Genomic DNA, 23,604 nt, shown 5'->3' with positions numbered 1-23,604 from the left:
GGCACGATTTCTGCCCTCAGGGTGCTTACTGTCTGGTCCAGAGACCCCTCCTGCCCCAGCCCCCATTCTAGAATCTTCAGGACAAGAGAAGAGACACACAACTTCTGTAGTTTGAAATAAACTCCCTAGATGATTTTGATAAACTCTCCTCCACTCCCTTGTATTTGGGAAGGATATAACATGCAACAAAAAGGCATAGTACAAACAGCCAAGAGGTCGAATGCCAGAAGAAGGATTCTTATGAGTGCTGAGAATGGAACTCAGAGGTGGGAGGAGTACTCTCACTGAGGATTAGACAAGGCACCAGGAACAGAAATCATGGTGGGGGGGGGCCTTTATTCTATCCTATCTGTAACTTGAAGCTGCCTCTCACACTCACTGAGCCGGGAGCACGTTTCCTCTCTTCCTTTCTCTCCGTCCACATCTTTCCTGTCCTGCAAAGCCCACCTCCGTTCTCTACATTTCCTGACCACTTCCAGCCCACACAGATTTCTGCTTCAGCCTTGTGTGTGACCCTCACTTGGCACTGAGGACAACCAGCCCTCTCGTGTTGGCTGTTTGAGCTTGCACATTTGACTTCTTCTAAGGGATTGTTAAAGGATGGGATTATGTCTGAGTCTCTCTTGTGGCCTTTATCTTGGGGAATGCATAGAAAACAGTAGGTACTCAGTAAGTGTCATGACTGATATATTTTGGACTGCCTTACATCAAATTAGGAAGCAGATCAAAAGATGTGTGTCAGCAGTGGCATGCTTTAACTAGAGCCCGGGTGGGATATGTATATGTGGGTGAGGTAGAGATGGAGATGGGATGAGAAGGAGCAAGACAGGGTGTGAGGAAGGGAAGATAGACAGCATATAGCTTTTTCTTTTTTTTTTCAGCATATAGCTTTTGAAGTGAGATCTAAATTTGAATCTTAGTCCTACCATTTATTACCTGCACATCCTTGGACAAGCTACTTAATCTTTTTGAATTTTAGGTTCTTCATTGATTAAAAAAAAGGAAGGTAATAATATTGATATTATGTCACGAAAGTTTGGTTTGATGAGAAAATGAGGTAACATCTGAAAATAACCAGCTTGTTGTTCCTAATGTAGTAGATTATGGTTAATAACCAATCAATGTTTTTTTTTGAAAACAAAACAAAAATCACAACAGAATGACAACAATGAAGGCTAGGATACTACACTTACCTCATGTCACATTTTGAAGTGGTAGCCAAGGCTTTTTTTCCCCATATAAACATTGGACCTACCTGCTGGGCCCAAAGCCAGAGACTTCAAATATGAAGCCTTGTAGTCCAAAGGCAATGAACTCAGGAAATAAGCTCCAAAGAACCCTTCCAGGAGGTTCTGTCTGGAGCTCATCTTAGATGAAAGTAACCTGTATGAATAACTGATTTATTTCTGAATAAGCAATGTCAAAATTGGAATACTCACACAGGTAGAGTGGTATTTTCATTTTTGCATTGATTAAAAGGCTGTTCACAGAGGCAACAGACTAAAAAGCTCCAGTTTTCAAGTGTACTTAACCCTTCTCTTTCCACTTGTGAAGACCCATTATTCTATAATGATGATGGGTAATGATTCATTCTAGCTACCAACATCCATAAATGAGCAATGCTTTGTAAAACTAAGTAGGCTTCTGACATAGTCCTTTAAGCATTCAAGAATTCAAGTTCTAAAATTATTCTAAAGAGTCATCATTATAACTTACACACAGAGGTAGTTGCAATGTCATCAACAGCATTGACAGTTCCAAGAGAAGTAGCTTGAAGGTAACTTGAGAGTTCAAAACGTTTTAAAAAACTCAAGAGAAAACCTTTCCAAATGAACAAAGTTCTGAGAAATCTAATCTACTGAATCTACTGAAATACCTAATTGCCCTAGAGATCCACAAGATGTGGCTTCCGTAATACCAGACCCACTGCTTTATTTCCCCTTCCCATCCCTAATTGTTCTCTTTTTGATTAATTCCATAAGGTACATGAGCTGTGATGCTGCCAAATTTCTGTGCCCCTTCAATGTGGAACATGTGGTCATCAAAGAAGAAGAGGTGGGGCCTTATCTTCACCAAGATGGGACCTTTGGGGGCTCCAGCAAGGAAAAGAGCTTCGTCTATCTCTAGACCCCAGTGGCGAAGGGTTTTCAGCACGCGGGCGCCTGAACTGGCTGCGCTCCTAGCTGTAACCAGGTAGGTCCTGATTGGGCAACATAACCGTTCGTCTTTGGCATAAAACTTCTTTTGCCGTCTGCCTAAATCTTCCAGAAAGCCTTTCAAGGGACCCTGTAAAAGGAACATATGCCACAGCTGTCATCCAGTGAGCCAAAGGAAGTGAACGCTAAAAAAGCAGATGTTTATAAGAACTTATAATACTGCATGAAACATGCAGTATAGACCAGGGATACAATGCTGAAACTCCTTGCATTTATGTGATTATATTTCCTTGTATGGAACCATCCTTGCCTTCCTAGAGTAAAACATAGGATGGCCATATAATTTATCATCTAAACAAACACAGATATTTTAAGAGTGAAAGAAGCTTCTATAAAAAGTTGAACCAGGGCAACAGATGTAAACTATCCATGGCAAAATGGGATACTCTGAAAGCTCAGTTAATCAGCAAAAGCACTCCTCTTTTGATTTACTTTTTGTGAATTGCACATTTTAACATTATAAAGTGTACTTTTTTATCTTGTTCAATTCCTTCTTGGCTTGAATCCAGTCTTCTCTATATTTACAGTTACTTTATATATCATCACACTTTTATCTTCAACCTTTCTGAACACTTACTTTTAGCTGTACCTCTAGTACAGAACATAGAATTGGATTTTGCTAAGTGATACAATCTGAAAGTCTTAATTTTTAAAACAAAAGCTGAGTTTTAGGCCATTTCTATTTATTGATACCACAGATATATGTGATAATGGTTCTGTATTACAATTTGTATTTCATTTTTCACGTTTAAAGATTTCAAAAGATTGTTCACTGTCTTTTTTATTTGAACATGTGTGTATGTGTGTTTCTTCTAACATTTAGGAAGGTTTGTATTATTTCCTTCTATTGGTTACCTTTATAACTTTTTATAGTACCTTCAGACCTCTATTTTTTTTAAATCCAGGATCTATTATTTTTTATAATGAAAAATAATGAAATTAGGGGACTTCTTCACCTTTCTCCTATCCTCTATTTTTTCTTCAATCATTTGATTTTAACTGTTTCATCTTTCTCAGTGTTTGCATTTGAATTATTAAAGATTCTTATATTTCTGTCTCTCAGCTTTACATTTTATCCTTTGATCAGCTATTGTAACTGAAGATATCAGTACACCTACTCTTCCTTATAACTTTTTCCTCCATATTTTTCCAGTTTTTAATAGTTAAATAATTTCTACATTGTTAAGGCATATAATATGTGCTTTCTTTTCTGTCACTCTAATCCCTGCAGTTGTTTTAGTTTTAGATCTATGGTTAAATATATTCTATGTCCATTTGTGCCTTTATGTGTTTGTAGTCACCTACATATTGGCCAAAATGTGTCCTCTTGTATTAGTTTTCTCAAGAATATCTTATGGAAATAATAATCCCTGAGAATATACTATGTTCTTAACTGTTGATCTGTTTCCTTTTTACTTGAATGAGCTTTTGACTGGATATAGAATCTGTGATTTATATTTCCTCTCCACATGATCTTATAAGTAGGGCTCCACTGTGTTTTGCTACTGAGTGCTGCTGTGGGGAGGACTCAGGACAGCTTGATTTTCTTTTCCCCACTTGTGTGTGCAGGGTGCCCAAAGAATTATTTCTTTATCTTTGAAGCCAAATAATATTACTAGGGCATGTCTCAGTGATGATCATTCTCTTCTATTTCCCTGTAGTATAATGTGGCCTTTAGTTTTTAACCTTTAATAGTTTAACGTATCCATTAAAATATTCTGATAATTCAGGATGTTTTCTTGACTTATATTTTGATATGTTTGCATCTTTATATTTACCACACACAACCCTATCCTCCTACCCCCATAACATAATTTCAGTGTTTTCTTCAGGTATTCTAATTTTGCATATGTTGGATTTTCTTTACCTAGGACCTATTTCTGTCATTTTTCTCTCTAAAATATTATTTTTCTATTTGCTTATTTCCAGAGTTCTACCATTTAACATTTTATCATCTCTTCCCTGATTTGGGGGATTTCCACTTTATGACCCAACTTTCTTTTAAGTAAATGTTTAGTCACAGTTTTTACCTATACTTTGGCAACTGTTTCTAGTGAGAGTTCTTCATCTGTTATTAGATTTTGCTCTTCTGTGTCTGCCTTTTTCTCATAGTATCTTTGCATATGTTCTGTGCTAGTTCTCTTTTTATTACTTATCTCTGAAGTAGATTAGTTTTCCTTGGAAAAATTAGAGGAATTCTGGGAAAAGGTCATGGATAGTATTTTAATATTGACTTGTTTTCACAATTCAGAAGCTCGCTTCTTCTCTGCTGTCATGGAAACCATTTTCCACAAACATGGCTTATCTATGTGATCATTTGTTTAATGTTGCTTTGTCTAAGGCTGCACATATTAGAAAAAAAACAAATAAAAAGTCACATAGGTAAAAAAATTATAACATATTATTGTTATTACTTTTTTGGCCACAGAAACAAAGTGGGGGGCAGTGACTGTTGGCAGAAGCCACCCTGCTCACAGTTTGATTTTGAAACACAGAGGAACACGGCTCTCCCTGATGCTTTTGAGTAATTTTCAAAGAGAATAAATAGGGCCTGGTCAGTTTATATCGCCATGTTTAAACCAGGTACCCATATCATTCTTTCTTTCTTTTGTTTTGGGGTATGTTTAACAGTTTATATATTTGTACAGTAGTGTAAGTATGTAATTTATCAAGAAAAAATATAGAAACATGAAGGAAAGTTACTTGAAAATACCTTTTTGAGGAGTTCTATGATTTAGAACATTTGGATTGCCTTGGATGTAGAAAGCTGGAAAGACTGTTACTCCTATCCTAACAACAAGAAAAAGCCAGATAATCTGAAACATCATAATTTTTCTTGAGCCCATGAAAGAGCTGAGGTAGCAGGGCAACCGACTAACATGAAACCTAATGGAAAAAATTATGGAAAAATCTTCAAGGACAGATGGAATTCAAGAACTGGCACATCTTTGGCAGAGCCCTAAAGGAAGATATACCAGACGCCATAGAAGCAGGTATGAAAAATTCAGGTAATTTTTAAAAACAAATTGGAAAAGGACAAGTATGGGCTAATGAGAGAACATAGAAGCCCTGGAAGCCACAGACACAAGAAATGCACACTGTTTTACAGGATTTTTTTTTTCCTATGGATTTCACTAGTTTCTTATGAGAAGGACTGCAGACAGGGTGGAAAATGAAAGAATAGAGTCCTTGGTGATGCAGACGTGGAGGAGAGGAGCAGCTGCCACTGTGAGAAAAGACTAAAGATCTACCTTGTCCCATACTTCCTAGGGGACAAAAGTATTAAACTGTTGGAAGAACGGCTTCAAACACTGTTACCCCCAGGGAACAGGTAAAGATCTACTGCTATGGGGGAAGGGGAAGGAAAAATCCTCCACCCTTGGGAGAGGGGCAGGAGACCCAGACCATTAGATATCACCTCTATCACTGGGAGAAAGGTGAGATGAATGATATAACTTCATCCTTAAGACCTAGGGGGGTACACACTTAGATTTAGACTAACCTGGGACAACAGAGAATGTCCCTTCCTCTCACATCACCACCTGAGCTGGCAGAGACAAACAATAACATTTGGGAGAAGGGTAACAATGTGGAGGCCACCCATGAGGCATGGACACAAAGAGAAGGCCTACAGCTGAAAATGGAAAAGGAATGTTATGAAAAATCCTTCAGTACCCTACCAGAGGAATTTGAAGCCTGTGATGAAATGAAAACAGTAGCAGCAACAAAATGCTTACCTAGTTGAATGCCTGATTTGGTGATTCAGTCAATCACACTAATTGCTAGCAGAAGAGGAGCCATGCCTATTACCAGGCAAAAATACTATTTACCAGAGCCTATACTGTCTACAAACTATGATTAGAAATTAATCAAAGATTTATGAGACTACAATAAAAATAAATTAAAAGAGCAATTAACTTTCAAGAGAAAGTAATTAACAGAAGATGCAGTGATGACCTAAATGTCATAAATGTGAGAGGAAATTGAAAATAACTCTGATTAATATCTTAACAACTGTATTAAAAGGTGGATGACATACATGAGTAGACTAGTAATTTCAACAAAGAGATGGAAAAGATAAGGGTTGAATGGAAATGTTAGAAATAAAAATTGTGGTACAGAAATGAAGAATGCTTCTAATGGGTTCATTAATAGAGCCAACATAGCTAAGAAAAGCATCAGTGAACTTGAAGATAGGTCAGTAGAAATTACTCAAGCTGAAAATAAAGGGAAAAAAATAGTGGGGAAAAAAAGAACAGGGCATTGAAGTACTGTGGAATACATATACACACACCATATTCAAACTGCTGAAACACAAAGAAATATAGAAAATCTTGAAGGCAGCCAGAGAAAAATAGACACATTACTTACAAAGGACCAAAGATAAGAATCTCAAACAATTTGTTTTCAGAATTTATGCAAGTCAGAAGACAATGAATGGGTATCTGTAAAGTGCTGAAATAAAAATAGGGTAAATGCAGAAAGCTATAGCCACTCAAAATAAAACATTTTTCAAAAAAGGAAAGTAAAGTGTTTTTCAGGAAAAAAAAAAAAAACTAAGAGCCTTTGGTAACAGCATATCAGTTCTATATGAAATGTAAAAAGATGGTCTTCTGGCACAAGGAATAAGATACCAGGGAGAAACCTAGATCTACACAAAGAAATGAAGATTCTTGGAAGTGGTTAAAATGAAGATGAATGCAAAAGACATATTTTTGTCTTTTCCTTATTCACTTTAAAGATAACTGACTACCCAAATAAACAATAGTAGCAGGGTATTATGAGTTTATAGTATAGGTGAAAGTAAAACGTATGCCAATATCACAAAACATGGGAGGGAGGAATTGAGAGTATACTGTTGTAAGGTCCCTACACTGTACATGATGTGGCATAATATTGTTTGAAAGTAGACTGTGATTAATTGATGTTGTATATTGTAAATCCTATGGTAACCACTGTAAAATCTAAAATGAGTAATAAATCAATAGTGGAGATAAAATGGAATCCTAAAAGCATACAATCTACACAATAAATTCAAAAGCAAAAATAATAAAAGGAAAAAGAAACTAAAGTTAATTAAAGATGAAACAAATAGAAAAAGAAGATGGTAGATTTTGATCCAACCAAAGTAATAATCACATTAAATATAAATGATCTATACTATGTATAAAATAGACAACTGATGGGAACATACTAGTGTCCTAAATGGAGGGGATATATGTATGTATGGCTGATCCATTTTGCTGTGCAGTAGAAGGTAACACAACATTGTAAAGCAACTATACTCCAATCAAAATTAATTAAAAGAGTAAACCAATTGTAAAGAAAGAATTTGATTGTAATAAAACTTAGTCAACTTGCAAATAAATAAATAAATAAGATCTAAAAACAGCAATTAAAACACAGGATTGTCAGATTGTACAGAAAAACAACAGAAACTATGTAATATCTACAAGAAAACCAATTTAAATATGGAGATATTTTATATGTAAAAACATAAATGGTTAAAAGTAAAAACATAGAAAAGTTGTACCATACAAACATCAGTCCAAAAAAGAAAAAAAAAGCTAGAATGGCTGTATGAATATCAGAGAGAGAGGCATTGCATAATGAAAAGTGATTAATTTGCCAAGAAGATATAATAATCTTAAATATTTGGGCACCAAACAATAGAAATTAGAAATACATGAAGCAAAAATTATATAATTGAAAGGAGTACACAACAGATTAATCCTCAGTTATACTTGAAGTCTTCAATGCTGCCTCCTCAATAGTGGATAGAAGAAATAGAAAGAAAATCACTGACAATATTAAACACCTGGGCAATACAACCTGAATAATACACTATTAACTTACCTAATCTAATTGATATTTATTGAATATTCAACCCCAAAACAGCAGGATAAACTTTCTTTTCAAGTAGACAAGAAACATTTACCAAGATAGACCATTTATTCTGGGTATAAAATAATCCTCAACAAATTTCAAGAGTTGAAATCATAGAAAACATATTATCTGACTACAACAGAATTCTACTTGGAATTAATAACAGAAAGGTATCTGGAATAATTCCAAATTTAATTTCACAATTAAATAACCCATTTATAAATAACTCATAACTCAAAGATAAAGTTACAGGGAATTAAAAAGTACTTTGAACTGAATAAAAATTACAAACCACATATCTAAATTTGTAGGATGCAACTACAGTAGCATTTAGAGGAAATTTTACAGTATTAAATATTTATTATAGAAAAGAAGCCTCAAATCACCTTTAAAAACTTAGGAAGAGCTGGTTATTAAAAAGATAAATAAAATCGTTAAAGCCTAGCATGATTGACCACAAGAGGGGAAGAAAAGAGAGAAGGCAAATATTACTAATATCAGGAATGAAAAGGGCTACATCACTAAAGTTCCTAAAAATAGTGAAGTCATAATAGTAAAATATGAGAGAATATTTATGCTCGTTAATTCAGTGACTTAACTGAAATGGACAGATTCCTTGAAAGACAAACTCATAAACTGCCAGAAGAGGAAAGAGAAGAAAGCGATAATCTGCACAGTAGTTCTGTATCTATCAAAAATAATTGAACTCTTGGTTAAAAGCATTCTAAATAGAAAAGTCCAAGCCCAGATGGCTTCTCTGGAGAATTCTACCATATATTTACAGAAGAAATAATACCAACTCTACACAAAGTCTTCCAGAAAATAGACAGGGAGAAAATACTACCCACCTCATTTTATAAGGTCAGCATTACTCTGTAAGATATTACAAGAAAAGAACACTCAAGAACATAATGGCAAAAAAAAATTTTTAACTAAATTTTAACAGATTGGATCCAGCAATATATAAAAAGGATAATACAACATAACCAAGTTGAATTTATACCAGCAATGCAATTCATCAATATAATTTATATTTCAACAGACTAGAGAAGCCACATGTTTTTCTCAATAGATACAGGAAAGACATATGACAAAATTCAACATGGATTTATTATAAAACTCTAAAACAAAACAGGAATAGAAAGTAACTCCCTTAACCTGACAAAGGGCATCTTGCAAAAAACCTGTAGATAACTTGCAGAAAACCTGTAGATAATATATTTAAGAGTCAAAGACTGAATGATCTCCCTCTAAGATCAGGGAATAAGGCAAGGAAGTCCACTCTCATAACGCTTATTGAACATTGTACTGAATGTACTAGCAAGGGTAATAAAGCAAGAAAGATAAAGGACATACAGAATGGAAACAAGTTTTTTTTTTTTTTTGTGGTACACGGGCCTCTCACTGTTGTGGCCTCTCTCATTGTGGAGCACAGACTCTGGACGTGCAGGCTCAGCGGCCATGGCTCATGTGCCCAGCCGCTCCGCGGCATGTGGGATCTTCCTGGACCAGGGCACAAACCCACGTCCCCTGCACCGGCAGTCGGACTGTCAACCACTGCGCCACCAGGGAAACCCTGGAAACATGTTTTTATTCACAGTCCACACTGTCTATGTAGAAAATCTTAAATAATCTACACAAATTTTATTATGACTAACAAGTGATTTTAACAAAGTTGCAGGATACAAAGTCAAAATACAAAAATAAATTGTGGTTCTGTGTATTTGCAATAAACAAATTAGAAATGAAAAATTTTAAAGCATCATTTATAATAGCATCAAAAGTTATTAAATACTTAGGTATGAATCTAATAAACTTTGTGTGATAGCTATATGCTGAAACCTACAAAACACTGATGAAAGAAATTAAATATGACCTAAATAAATGGAGAGATATACTATGTCCATAGGCTGAAAAACTTGATATTGTTAAAATATCTATTCTCCCAAGATTAAGCTATAAATTCAACATAATCACAATAAAAATTTCAGCAGGATGTTTTTCTAGAAATGGACAAGCTAATTTTTAACGTTATATGCAAATGCAAAGGAATCAGAATGTCAAAAGAATTTTGAAAAATAACAAATTTGGAGGACTCCTGCCACCAGATCTCAAGTCTGACTGTAAAAGTATGATAATCAAGACAGTGTGATAATGGCAAAAGGACAGATACCTATATTGAAGGAAAAGGAAGCCAGTCTTTTCCACAAATAGTGCTGAAACAAGATATATCCATAAGTAGTAAAAATGAACCTTAATACTTTGCACAAATGCATCAACTCAAACAGGTAATAATTCTGAAAAAAGAAACCCATAAAATTGTAAAAACTTCTGTTCAGAAACATAGGAGGAAATTTTTGCCTTGGGTTAGCAAAGATTTCTTAGATATGATATAACAAGCACAATTCATGAAAGAAGAAATAGATAAATTGAATTTCATTAAAATTATAAGTTTCTGCTCATTGAAGGACACTGAAAAATATTAAAAGAGTGAAAAGACAAGGACAGACTGAGAGAAAATATTTGCAAAACAAATATATGATAAAGGACTTGCATCTAGAATTGTAATACAAAGAACTTTCAAATCTCAATAATGAAATAAAAAACAACCCAATTCACATGAGCAAGAGATTTGAACAGATATTTTTGCCAAAGAATAAATATGATGGCAAATAAGCACTTGATAAAATGTTCAATATCATCTATCATTAGGGTAATGCAAATTAAAGCCACAATGAGATACAATTATGTAACCACCAGAACAGCTTAAAACAAACAAACAAATGAAAAACAACTGACATTACCAAATACTGGCAAGGATGCAGGGCAAAAAATCTTTCATTGGAAATGCAAGGTGGTGTGACCACTTTGGGAAATAGTTTGGCACTATCTATAAAGTTAAACGCATACTTATCCTGTGACCTAGCAATCCTACTCCGAGGTATTTACCCATGAGAAATGAGATTTTTGTGTTTACACAGAACCCTGTATGCAAATGCTTAAAGTAGTTTTATTTATAAATGCCAAAAACTGGAAATGGCCTAAATATCCTCCAATAGGTAAATGTATGAAAAAATGTGGTACATCCATAGAACAGACTACTACTTAGCAGTAAAAAGGAACGCACTACTGATGCAGGGAATGACACAGGTGAATCGCAAATGCATCATTCTAAGTAAAATAAGTCAGATTCAAAAGATTGCATCCTATGGGGTTCCATTTATATGACACCTGGATAAGGCAAAACTATAGGGACAGAAATCAGATTAGTGTTTGACAGATCCTGAGGATGGGGGGCTAGGATGACTACAGAGAAGCACAAGGGAATTTTGTGAGTATTTTGAGTTTGATCGTGGTTTCACGACTGTACACATATGTTTGTCAAAACTCTCAGAACCGTGCACTAAAAATGATGAATTATACTACATATAAAGTATACCTCAACAATTCTGATTAAAACACACACACACACACACACACACACACACACACACACACACACACACGGAGATCACTATCCCAGAATGGTGAAATGAGATAGAGATCAAATCAGGAGACAGCCATTACTTGTCATGGTACCACATTGGAGGCTTTATAAGCTACAATGAGAGTGGCTAAATTAATCCTGTCCATTTGCTGGTGACTCTCAGATCTCCTCCTTTGGAGACAATTGGGATATTGTCATGACGAAACCATAAGCCCCATGACCAACATAGTTGAAAGCCTTGGTTAGGAATCATATCTCATAACTTCCTTCTCATCAGTGGAAATATCTGGCAAAGCCTGGTCTTTATAGGAAAGCTACCCTTTCTATGTGAAAAATAGCATATTTTTCCACTGTCAGAAGGACCACATTATGAAAACAAGTATGCTTAGTAAGAATTCATTGGGTATTCCTGCAATATCTAGTGTTGAACTTCACAATTTCAGTTGTTTAATGGGGAAAATGCTTTAAAATATGGAGCAAAGAACTGATAAGTACAGAATCTAAAAGAAATTTGGATTCTTTCCCTGAGATGAAAAAAATGGTATTTTAAGATTATCTTGAAATAATTCTTGTTCTGAAGTTTTTTTTTTCTTTTTAAGTGCTCTTTTTTAGAGATCTTGAACATTTTAATAATGCTTAAAGGCTAATGTACAATGGGCTCTAAATTTCAGCAAAGCAGACTTATGCAAAATATAACAAAGGGTTTTCCTCTCAATAGTAAACTTTGTTAACACTGAACAACTTTTTGACATGAGCTCAAGACTTCTAAAGAAGCTATTTAGGAAGGGACTGTGAAGTTAAACATACACACACAAAAACACACAGAATTTAAATATCACTTGCTGTAATATGAGGTGAGTTAGTAAAACTTCCATCTTTCAATTAGTCTCTTCCTACTTTTATAAATGTAATAAAACTAACAATATTTAAGATCTTAAGTTCAAGAAGAGCTGAGAAAAAAAAGGCCAATTTAAAAGAAAGGCCTAGGTAAGATTCATAGATTAAAACTGAATGATCCATCGTTTCATATTCATTTTGGAGAATACTTTGATGTTCAAATCTCCTTTGGTTCAGAAATTGCAGGTTTTGTTCATTTTAGACCATGACTTTAACACTTCGGTTCATGGATTGATTCCAAAAAACCTAAAATTTTAATTGTTCATACTTTGTACTTGCTTGGAGCTCATTATTTGATTTAATTTAAACTCTCAGTTTTGCAGATTTTTCTCAATTAAGTGCTACCTTTATGGAGTTTAAGGGTATGGACAGAGAGGTTCAACAAATGTTTACTGACCTATTGGAAATAACCTTACTATTTTGAGAACTATTATGTAGAAGTGGCTAACTGGTAAGCCGTATTACCTCTGTTACTCATAATTTGGAGGAGATGAACTCTCATGAGAAGATCATAGAAACATTTCCAAAAGGATAGATAAAAGTACACTAAAATTAAAAAAAAGTTGGCAGCAGATGCTTTAAAATGAGGAGTTCATGAAACAAGGGGAGAAAACTACAAAGGATAAGAAGTGAGGAGTGGCCTGCCTAAAAAATTTTAAAAGTCATCACAATGAAGAAATATATATATTGGTATATTGGAAAATAAGTAGATCAAAATTAATTAGAGCTCACTGAACCTACCTGAGCAAGAGGCTTATTCTCAAATAGTGCTTCATGTTGAAAGAATTTGTCCAGCCCGTGCTCCTTGGTAATATGGTCAGACTCATCAGAAAAGAGGACGGCATCCCCATCAAAGGCCACACGGAGCTGTGTGTCACAGTAAGCCATGTCTTTGGCTCCATCAAACATTGTTGCAGAGGCGATCCCTGGAAGACCGTTGGAATTAATTAATACTCTTCTTAGGACCATATGTTTTAGTGTCTATTTAAAAAAAAAAAAAATTCTTCCCAGACCTCGAATTTCCTCTCTCACTATTACCTGACAACACAACTCTTCTTCACAACCACACATCTCGAAACAGTCATCTTTGTACTGCCTCCGTTTCTATAAGGGATGGGAAAGTGTAAAATGGGTGTAGGATAATCACTGAAGATGTCCACCTCCATGAAGGTGAAAGCTCTAAAAGACAAACTTAAGGGCTGCCACTTGTGGAAACACCTTAGCAGAAAACCCAACAACGACATAAACCACATAATCATACGTGAAGGCCAATGGAATGAAACACTAGTGCAGTCCTCTTTATTAACTGGAGAGAGGAAACCAAGTAATACCTTCTTGTATTGCTTCTTGTACTTTTTCAGAATCCGCAGAAAGATACAAGTTGGAAAGATATGCCTTCAAATAGCCAATGGGGCTTTTTCCACCAGACAGAACCGGTCAATTAGTAATCCTATTATCGGGCAAGAAAGACTTTGTTATGTCAGAGACTAAAGACAATATACTTACTGGAAATGCAAGTGAAAGTTACCTTAGGAATAAATGAGTGCCTACTGCAGTTTTAGAACTACCTTTGTAGTACCAATATTGAAAAATGTCTCAGCTATTTTATATAACGGTGCATGATGGTTTATGAAGTATATCCAGATAGGCCATGCCAGTTTACTCTCACACAGCTGTTATGGCAGGCATTATTATCCTCATTACAGAAAAGGAAACGGAGACATAAAGACTGTCTAAGCCCAGTGCTTCACGTTGACTCTTGTCTAGACTAGAACAGTACACTTTTCCTTTAGCTACAGCATCCTCACTTGTTGAGAGGGCCAGCTGAGATGTGGCTCTGTTTTTAAGTACCATTTTAGTATTTCTTTCGTAACAATACAATAGTAATAGCAAGTAGTGATAGAATTTAAACTATTTCCCCAAAACAACAACAGAAGGTCTGAAATTGTCTCTCTTGACTTAAAATTTTAAATGCAGTCATTAGCAGATTGACATTAATATACCATTAAATGCCTTTCAAATCAACAACAGTTAAAAAAACCCACTAGATGTTGGTGAGAGGTTTGTAAAATAGGCAGTTACATACACTATGGATGAAAGTGTAAATTGGTACAAGCTGTCTAGAAAGTAATTTGATATTTATTGATAAAAGTATTGATAGCTTTTAAGCAGCTTATACCTTTTGACCTAGGATTCCTTTTTTTTTTTTTTTTTTTTGCGGTACGCAGGCCTCTCACTGTTGTGGCCTCTCCCGTTGCGGAGCACAGGCTCCGGACGCGCAGGCTCAGCGGCCATGGTTCACGGGCCCAGCCGCTCCGCGGCATGTGGGATCTTCCCAGACCGGGGCACGAACCCGTGTCCCCTGCATCGGCAGGCGGACTCTCAACCACTGCGCCACCAGGGAAGCCCTAGGATTCCTTTTTTAAAGAGTTTATCCCAAGGGAGTAATCTGAAACTCTGATAAAGATTTATGTAGAAAGATCTCAGCACAGGATTATTTATAAAAGCAAACCATGGTTCCAATGATGTGAGAATAACTAAGGTATAACATTAAGTATATAAGCGATGTACCCATTCAAAGTGTTTTTGGATATATGATAAAACTGGGCAGCTGCAGATGACATAAAGCAGAATTCTGAGCCAGTTGTTGCTGAGCCAGCTAGTCAGTTGTTTATCATCTTCATGGACCAAGAGAGTGGATAGGATCTATCCACAGCTGAAGTGGAAGTGTTTGCCGTGGTATGGACAAAATACTCACTTTTTCACTTAAACCAACATTGGGCATAAGTGGCATAAAAGTGTACTCTACAAATCCTTAAATAATATTAATTTAATGATCAGAAATTATTTGGTGGTACTGGGGACTTCAGAAATGGTGAAAACATCGTCCCTCTTCTCAAGGAGATCACAATTCACTAAGGAGCCAGGCATGTAAACAGATAATTATAATATAGAAAAGACCACAGCGAAGGGAGATACAAACTGCCTTCAGCCCCGAGAGAAGGTAACTAACTCTTCAGGTGAAAAGTTGTTATTCCATGAGCAAGGCTGTGCAAGATTGGGCTTTATCTGTTCATTAACAGAATTAGTATGTAAATAAGTAGAATTTCTCATGCTACTAAGCTCAATGGGCTTAGTGTGGTGAGGGATAGGTAGACTTAAATCACCTACTAAATCAAATAAGGCTGTCTTGTAAAAATAATAGCTGTCCTTTACTGAGTGATTACATCGCTCATCTCTGCCAAAGCTTTTATATATATTCTCTCTTTTCATAGCATAATACTATGAAGACCGCGTTTTTGAAAGGTAAACATATTTTCAACTGTGTATCAGTAAGATGTTGGCCTTATAATTAGGATAATATAATATAAAACTTATAACTTGTAATAGATAGTGATTATTTATAAATATGCCTAATTTAAGCCTAGAAGTTAAATATGCCAAATTTAAATCTTATTTTGACTTGACATACCCTTAAGACTGGATATGTCACTTAGAAAATGGGCTAAAGGTCCCCACATAAGAAGTCAGGTAAATTCATAAGAGGAAAAATGGGGACCTCCCCTTAAAGTCACCAACACACTAATGGAAATGCTATGAAGAGACTAGTGTCAGACCAATTTTCCCTGTAAAGGAATAAAGACAGTTTTGCTGGGATGAGTATGAATTTGATGTGTGGGGAGATCAGCCAGGGCGAGTCAGATGTTAAGAGTGGAAAGGAAAGGTAAAAACCTTTAAACCTTTAACATGCGTCTGTGGTGAGACAGAGAAAGCCCTGGGTTGACGGCTCCTTGAAGTCAAGTTCAGAAGTGAAAAACATAAAACAGAGAAATATATTGCAGGACCTGGGATTAAGACTTTGAAATTCACACTTGACAAGTTAAGTCCAGAGCTTTGGGCCCAACTCTGTGCTGAAGTTAAAAATGAACATGGCCTCTCTTGTTCTGACATAGGCAAATAAACATTCCTCACGCAGAAGGGGGTGTCACCATCAGACACTGCATTAGTTAGGCCACAGTGAGCAAAATAACATGGCTTCTCTCTTCCAGAGCAGCGAGCTGTTCTTCCACACGGTATTTATTTTACTTACCATAGTGATTGACGCTGTTTATAAGCCGCACTCCCACTTGGGCATGGTTATTAGTCATCAGAACAATATCAAATAAGTCCTGTTCATCAGGATACAGCTCACGGAGTCTAGCATTGACGTGCTGCAGTGCCTGAAGGTTACAAACACAAATGTGTGTAAGGAGGGCCAGGCAAAGTGGGCATTGGGGGTCTGGATAGAAAGGATCCCATAGGTGTCCAGTTCAAGCCCTGAAGACTCTTCACTGAGAGACTGTGGCTCCTTTAAGTCAGGGTTATGCCATTCATTTCAGTATTTTCAGCCTTGCATACATAGGACCTCAGTTAATGTTTACTGAAAGATGGGTAATGTTTGTTGAAAATTGTTACAACATTTGGTTTACTAGAATTATTTCTGTGAGGTACATAGATAGGATCAGGCTAACTCTTTCGTGGTTTGTCTATTTTTGTTTTTGATTCATAAAACGTGCCTTTCTTGATCTGATGATTATTTTTTATTGTGAAAAGTATAGGCTGCTTCAAGAATTTTCATGTTATCCTTGTGCAGAGGCCATGCTAATGGTCTCTGTGTTGTTCCAGTTTTAGCACATGTGCTGCCAAAGTGAGCATTTTGTATGTTTTTTAAAACATGAGTCTTTAGAATAGGTTTGTGGTTTCCTCTCATGCTTCCACTATGCCTCATAACTACTTTCTACTTACAACACATGGAGGTGTCATTTGTTTCTGCCTGGTTATGATGTCATTGTGTAATATTTGTATAAGTTATATAGGGGATCAGAGCTATAAGTGCTATACATTTCAGTGTAAGTTCCAAGAACCTTACTTTCTCTATTAAAGTCAAGCCCCTAAGTGCCAAGAGCATCTTGAGTTTCTTAATATGCTGTGTTTGGGGCAAGAGCAGCGAAAGTGAATTTAATCTTATTTGAATGGGGTGTTTTATTTCTACTGCTTGGAATCATAAACTCATTATTGCTTCTGGTTACTGCTCCTTCTATGGAGAGGACAAAAGCTTCTGTTACAGGTCTCAGAATTTGGGCTCCACTTAGGGAAGCTCAGCATTCCAAATCTAGGGCTGCAGTCCCTCCCTCAACAGTGTGGAAGCTTCTGTGAAAATATAAACTGACCTGGGGTAGACTTAAAAAAGGCAAGAATGACAAGGGTGGATTAGGAATTATAAGGAAACCTGGATGAGATCCCAGGGATTAGCATGAGTCCTTCCCTGCCATCCAGAGTCCTGGAAGGCCGAAGACAGCTTTGCAGAATACCTTGACAAAGCGGAAGGCCGGCCCTGGGGCCAGCACGACATTCTCATTGGAAAGCTGATACTCCATGTACTTTTCCAGACCCTCTTCCTTGTAGATTTTCCTGCTGTCCACCATGTTGAAGAGTGCACGGGATGACACAGCGATGGTGATGGCATGCTTGGGTTTGGGCTGCAGAGAGGGGCACCGACAGGAGGACGAGTCACACAGACCTGAAGGGATCAGGAATGGGCCTCATCCCAGGGCAGGGTGGGAAGGAAACACTTGGGTCCCGGCTTGGAGGACTGGGATGCTGGAGACAGCCAAGGGCTGGGTCCTGGGGGCTACTGTGCCAAGGGGTAGGTTCAGGGAGGAGAAGCAGGGGGCTGGGTGAACTTCCCTATACCATGCACAGGAGGGAGGCTGAGAGAGGTCTGGCCGCGGGGCTGCGTGGAGCGGCAACCCGGGTACCAGGGGAGGTGGGCCCTGCTCACCAGCCTGGGGCGCGAGCAGCTCGGTGCCTTCTCGTACAGTGTTCTCACGGATGCCCAGTAGGCATCGTTCTCGTCCGCCTCTTCCTCTCACTGCCTGACCAGGTCAGGCATACAGTCTTGATCCAGCTGTGACGGGTAGAGAGCCCTGCGCTGGGCATAGGATTTCCTTTCAGTGGGGGGCGTGCGCGGATATTCCCGCTGGTGCGTATCCCTGGAATTTCGCGAGTCCCGCAACTCTCGTGTGTACTGGCCCGCTTGGATTTCCCGCCCCAGGCCGGGAGACCAGGCGTCGGAATTCTCAGCCATCTTGGTGCTGCGCCGAGACCCGGTCTGGAGCTGGACCTCCGGGGTCGTGGAAGAACGTGAGTCGAGCGGCATGGTTGGTGTGGGTGGCGAGCGCTGTGCTGACAGTGGCTTTGGTGACTCTTGATGGCTAGGGGAGGTGGATGAAGTCCGGGAGGTCTTGGAGCTACTGGGGGGCTGGAGCAAGAAAGTGGGCTTCTGAGTTAGATGCCCGCCTAGGGTCCCCGTCCTCACCTCTGCCCAGCTGGGTCAAGGAGCTGTCCCCTTCTCTGTGTTCCATTCCCAGCTCTTAGGTGAATCCTGGTTCATCTCAGCTCCTTTAAGTAGGGCTTAAAGGGGCTGAGACGTTTCAAGGCTCCATATATTAGACATTTCTGTTACATGGACCCAGAGACAGACTGCTTTCATTCCCCCCCAGTTGTTCCATCAGCACCTCACACTTTTTTTTTTTCTTTTGGAGTAGATAGGGTAGGGGGACCCTCTTCCTTGCCCCTAGGTAGCTGGCACATAGTTTGCAAAGTTCTGTCACTTTCTTCACATATACCTGCTCAGTCAGAGACCTTCAGGTAGGACAGAAGGCTTGAGGAAGGGACCTTGCTTGCCACTGCCTCCATCTGTGACCTCCAGTTAACGTGATGAGCAGCTAGACCAGAAGTTCGCACCAGAAGGCTCTGCAAAGCACCTCAGGGGCATCCGTCTCCACATTTGCTCTGTGATTAATGCAGTGAGTGCTGGGAAGGTCAGTAGGCTGGAGAATCAAGTGTCTCCCCATCACCTTCAGAACTTCTTGTGCCAGTGAAGCTCAGTTGGAGAGAATCATCTTCCTAAATAGGAACTGGTTCTAGTCATTCTAGAGAAAGGACTCCTTCACTAAGGTACGAGATAGATTATTAAGCATCCATATATTATTCCAGTTTTTGTGATTATTTCACACGTTTCAAAGGGCATGTTCTTGGTTAGATTATTGAGCCAGTCCTCACAGAGACAGATGGATTGGTTCTCCCAGTGTCTGGGCCTGTGTCACGCTCTGCATCCAAAAACTAATTCTCACAACAAACTTTTTCTTCTTATGCGACTAGGCCTAGTTAAGGGCTCAAAGCGTCACACAACCTAATACTCTTCAACAGTTTGTCTCCTTTGTTGACATTTTCACCCCCTCTTCTGAGTATTGGGTACTCAATGAATAGTTTTTGAATGTGTGAAGGAAGGAAGGAGAAACCATGGAGTTTAATCATTCAATGTGCAGTTTATAGACCTAGAGATCCTAGGTTTTAATCTAGCTCTATGAGCCTTACTAGTGTGAAATCTTAGGGAAGTTACTCTGTGTTTTGGTTTTCTTACTCTGGGGATTGATGGGGGTGGGAGTCTGTGAGGGCTAAGTTAGCTGAAAGATATAAAGTACACGGAACAGGGCCTGGCGCATGGAAAGCATCAATCTATGTTATTATTATTATTCTTATGGCATGTACTCTTCCCTTTCATTCCCATCTCTACCTTAAGGCTTGTGTTCTTGCTTCTGGACTCATCTCCTGATGGAGCTCTGGTGGACGGGCTCCGTGAAGTTCGAGACCACTGATTTCTCACTAGGTACCCTCGAGAGTCTGTCTTCAGCAAGGTTAATTCTCGTGATCCCTTTCAAGGAGAGAAGAGACCCAGGAGTGTAATACCCCACCACCGAGTCCTCCCACATATATGCTTACGAAACAGCCATGGCAAGCCAAATATAGCAGTGATCAGTGAGAAGGCCCCTGCCCTCTATGACGTGTAATTCAGTCCTGGCCCTTGTGTATTATTCTAGCTCTGGCCCAATCCTAACTTCTGTGAGGAGCAATAAAGTGGAAATCTACCTGGAAGAGCATCCAAAACCAAGAAACAAGTCTGATATCTCATAGGTTTTCACCTGTGACTTCTCTTATGCAGAACTTAGTAGAGTTGAGCCTTTTTCCTCCCTTTTCCCCACTTCTGCCCTTAAGGATAAGCTTGTTAGCAGATGCTGAAAAGACATACCCAATATTTTTGACCAGATTACAAAGATGAAGGCCACTTGTACCTCAACAAGGCTGTAGCGGGTCTCCCAGGTAGCTGCAGAAGAGGGAATAGCGCCCTCTAGCACTGCCTTTGGGAGGAACAGGATGGAGGAGACCATGGAGAGGCAAGTGGAAGTTTCCATCCCCATATCCTTCCCCTCACCCAGATTGCCTGTAGCTCCCCTCCAAAGTCAGTAGTTTGGTCTCGGCTCACCCTGATCACGGTGATCTGCTAGCCCTGCTCCCACAACAGGCACATGTGAATATAAATACGTATCGTGCAGCAGGGGCCAAGAAGCGCTTTTCCGTCAGCTGCACAAAGGCAGCGTCTACATGATGAGTGCCCCCACATGGGGCAGCATCTCAGCAAGTGATGCGGTATAACCGCACGCCTCATCTGAAAGATGGTGCAGAAGATGGTCAATGCGATGGCCAGACTCCCCTTCCCTCCCTGATTTGAACAAAGGCCAGTCTCCTCCCACAGGCTGAGCAGAGGTTTCTACGCCATTTATTCTGCATGAACATTGGGATGTGTGCTGGATGGGTAGGCAGGGGCCAGCTTCTTCTAGTATTTTCTTAACCTTGCCACGAGGACGTTAGGTATGCCTTAATACAAATCTTGATAGCTCAGCCTTTTCTCTCCAAACTCCCCTGCCCGCTAATATTTTTTTATTATGCTGTCTGCTCTTTAATTCTCTCACCAACTCTGAAGAGGTCAGCTCACCTGAGTGCTCAGACGAACTCCTGATTTCTCAGAATCCTTTCTAGATTTGTCTACTTCTAGGCTGTCTTTTGAGTACCTTGGTCCAGTCTCATTCTTAATATGGAAACGAAGAATGTTTATTAATTTTTCATCTCGGGGCATTAGAAACCTTGGGTTTGGGGAATCAAAAGATAAATGAAAGTTAGAATTTGTCTCTTTGCCACTATCAAAAATATAAATATAGATATTATTTTTCCTCTGTTCTAACAAGCATGAGTAAAAAGAACATATATCAGACAACTATACAAACAGATTTTTAATATAGAAATTTGTTGGTTTATAGATTTGAGACATGAAGCATTTATCATTTACAAAATGGTAACATGGGAAATGCTGTGGGAGAATTTCCCAGGGGTCAGCAGGACTTGGAGTTAAATGTGAAGCTGCTCACACAGAACAACTTCTTTTCTCTGTTACTCTGAAGATTGCTACTTATGGAACTTTTTCATTTGCCATGTAGAACTGAAACTTCTCTTGTTTGTTTTATTCATAAACCAATTTTCTGTCGATCTGAGCCTCATCAATAATAGATTTTTTAAATCAAGCACTTTAATCCTGTACAGATCAGTCAACAGCCATGTCTTCTATTCATGTTCTCTAACTATTCATAGCATCAAGAGTGAAAAGAGGTCTCTTATTAACGAACTAATAGGGAAGACCATGTAGGGGAGCAGAAGAAAATGGCTTATTTCATGGACATCTATTCAAATATTTGTTTTCATTTTCAACTGCAGGAAATACTGTTGTATTAGAGCAGTGTTTCTATTGTTTCCTGCCAATTCAGTAGCTGTAATGCAATCAAGATTAGTGTTATTTATCTGTTTAAGGAGCTCAACTTCTAGCATAGACCAACGTGCTCAGGGGCAGTCTGTTAATCTCTTTATGCTCTGTGCCTTGAACCTAGGAAAAATCTAGTTGATGTTAGTTGAGTGACTGAGTCTATGTCTGAAGAGAATGGCATAGCTGTATAATCCTAGAACTAGTCCTAAAATCTTTCCATCAACCCCCTCAACACTATCACCATGAAGTCCTGTCGCTTACTCCAAAAGATATTTTAGATCTAGTCCCTCTTCTCCGTTCCTGTTCCGGGCCTCAGATCGTTATGGGTCTACATTCTTAGAATGTGGCTTTTGACCAGATTTCATGGCCTTAAATCCTCTCAACTTCTAGATCCATCTACCCCATTTATTTAGGGTGATATTTATAAAATGTAAATCTGCTTATGCTTCATTTCTGGATACACTCTTCATTCGCTTGGTTAGAGAGACCCAGGAGTCTCATGATGTATCCTGTCTACCTCCAACTTGTGTGCCCTCCACTCTACACTCTATCTCTATGTTCTATTTTTGCCAAATGACTTGTATTTGTCTATATACCACCCTTATATCTTATAACCTCCTTTTCCCTTCAGTGTTCTTCTGAACCAAGCTCAGCACGACCTGGGAGAAGTTCCCAGTATTAAACATCCCTCTGTGTTGCCTGTGTCTTTTGTACATACTTTTACTGAGTACTGAATTGTACTTTGTTTATGTATTCTCTTTCCTACTAGGTTGTGCATTCTTCAAAGATAGCAACTGTGTTTTCGCCTCTTACCACTAACATATGAGCATTTGCTCAATAAGTGCTGACTTATTGGATGGACTTATACCACATGATTTAATCTCCTTTTTCTCCACTCTTCATGTTCTTTACTTCTCCTTTTGCCTGTATGTGTGATCATCATCTGAAATGTGATTGCTGCAGAACATTTCCAGAGGCAAATGATGGACTGGTATCTACATTTCCTCAGTTCTTTGGCAAGATTCTAGGACATTCAATTCACTGACCTTCTTTTTCTGTTTCAGAGATGTTTGACTCATTTCTTTAACTATTGAAATTCTTTTGTTGTTATGCAGGTTTTCCTCTCCCCAGCTCCATTTCCTGTTGTTTCTGTTGCTCAGTCTAGGTCTGCATTTAGAATGTCAAATTTATGACATCACATGTGATTCCATAGTAACTAACTGACTCTCTGAATATGTGACTTAAAAAATAAAAAGAAATAGTATTATTTGTGTGCATCCACTCATAACCATTGTCTGGGTGTTTAGGAATCAATGTCTAAACAATGTTCAAATGTTTAATATGTAGCAATATCAGTATTACTGCTTCCTTCTTTTTAAATCTCTTTAACGTTAGTAAGTTACTTATTGTATCAATTCCATTTG

General features: G+C 38.3%; 1 protein-coding gene and 1 non-coding gene across 2 annotated transcripts; both read right to left on the bottom strand.

The window, feature by feature from the left end:
• Nucleotides 1–1,950: 1,950 nt before the first annotated feature.
• Nucleotides 1,951–23,259, bottom strand: NT5C1B (5'-nucleotidase, cytosolic IB). Its single transcript, XM_029232824.1, is given in 11 exon segments — nucleotides 1,951–2,286; nucleotides 13,228–13,412; nucleotides 13,818–13,913; nucleotides 13,916–13,936; nucleotides 16,577–16,706; nucleotides 17,838–18,005; nucleotides 18,308–18,787; nucleotides 20,105–20,242; nucleotides 20,801–21,034; nucleotides 21,362–21,454; nucleotides 23,227–23,259. Coding segments are annotated over 11 exon segments (1,914 nt in total).
• On the bottom strand, nucleotides 17,075–17,181 carry LOC114901185. Its single transcript, XR_003795065.1, has one exon. It is a non-coding gene; the product is annotated as a U6 spliceosomal RNA (small nuclear RNA).
• Nucleotides 23,260–23,604: the final 345 nt, after the last annotated feature.

The sequence above is a fragment of the Monodon monoceros genome, unplaced genomic scaffold (assembly GCF_005190385.1).
Source record: "Monodon monoceros isolate NGI ecotype Baffin Bay Population unplaced genomic scaffold, NGI_Narwhal_1 Super_Scaffold_19, whole genome shotgun sequence".
NCBI classification, from domain to species: domain Eukaryota; kingdom Metazoa; phylum Chordata; class Mammalia; order Artiodactyla; family Monodontidae; genus Monodon; species Monodon monoceros.
This window is presented reverse-complemented; position numbering and strand designations above follow the sequence as displayed.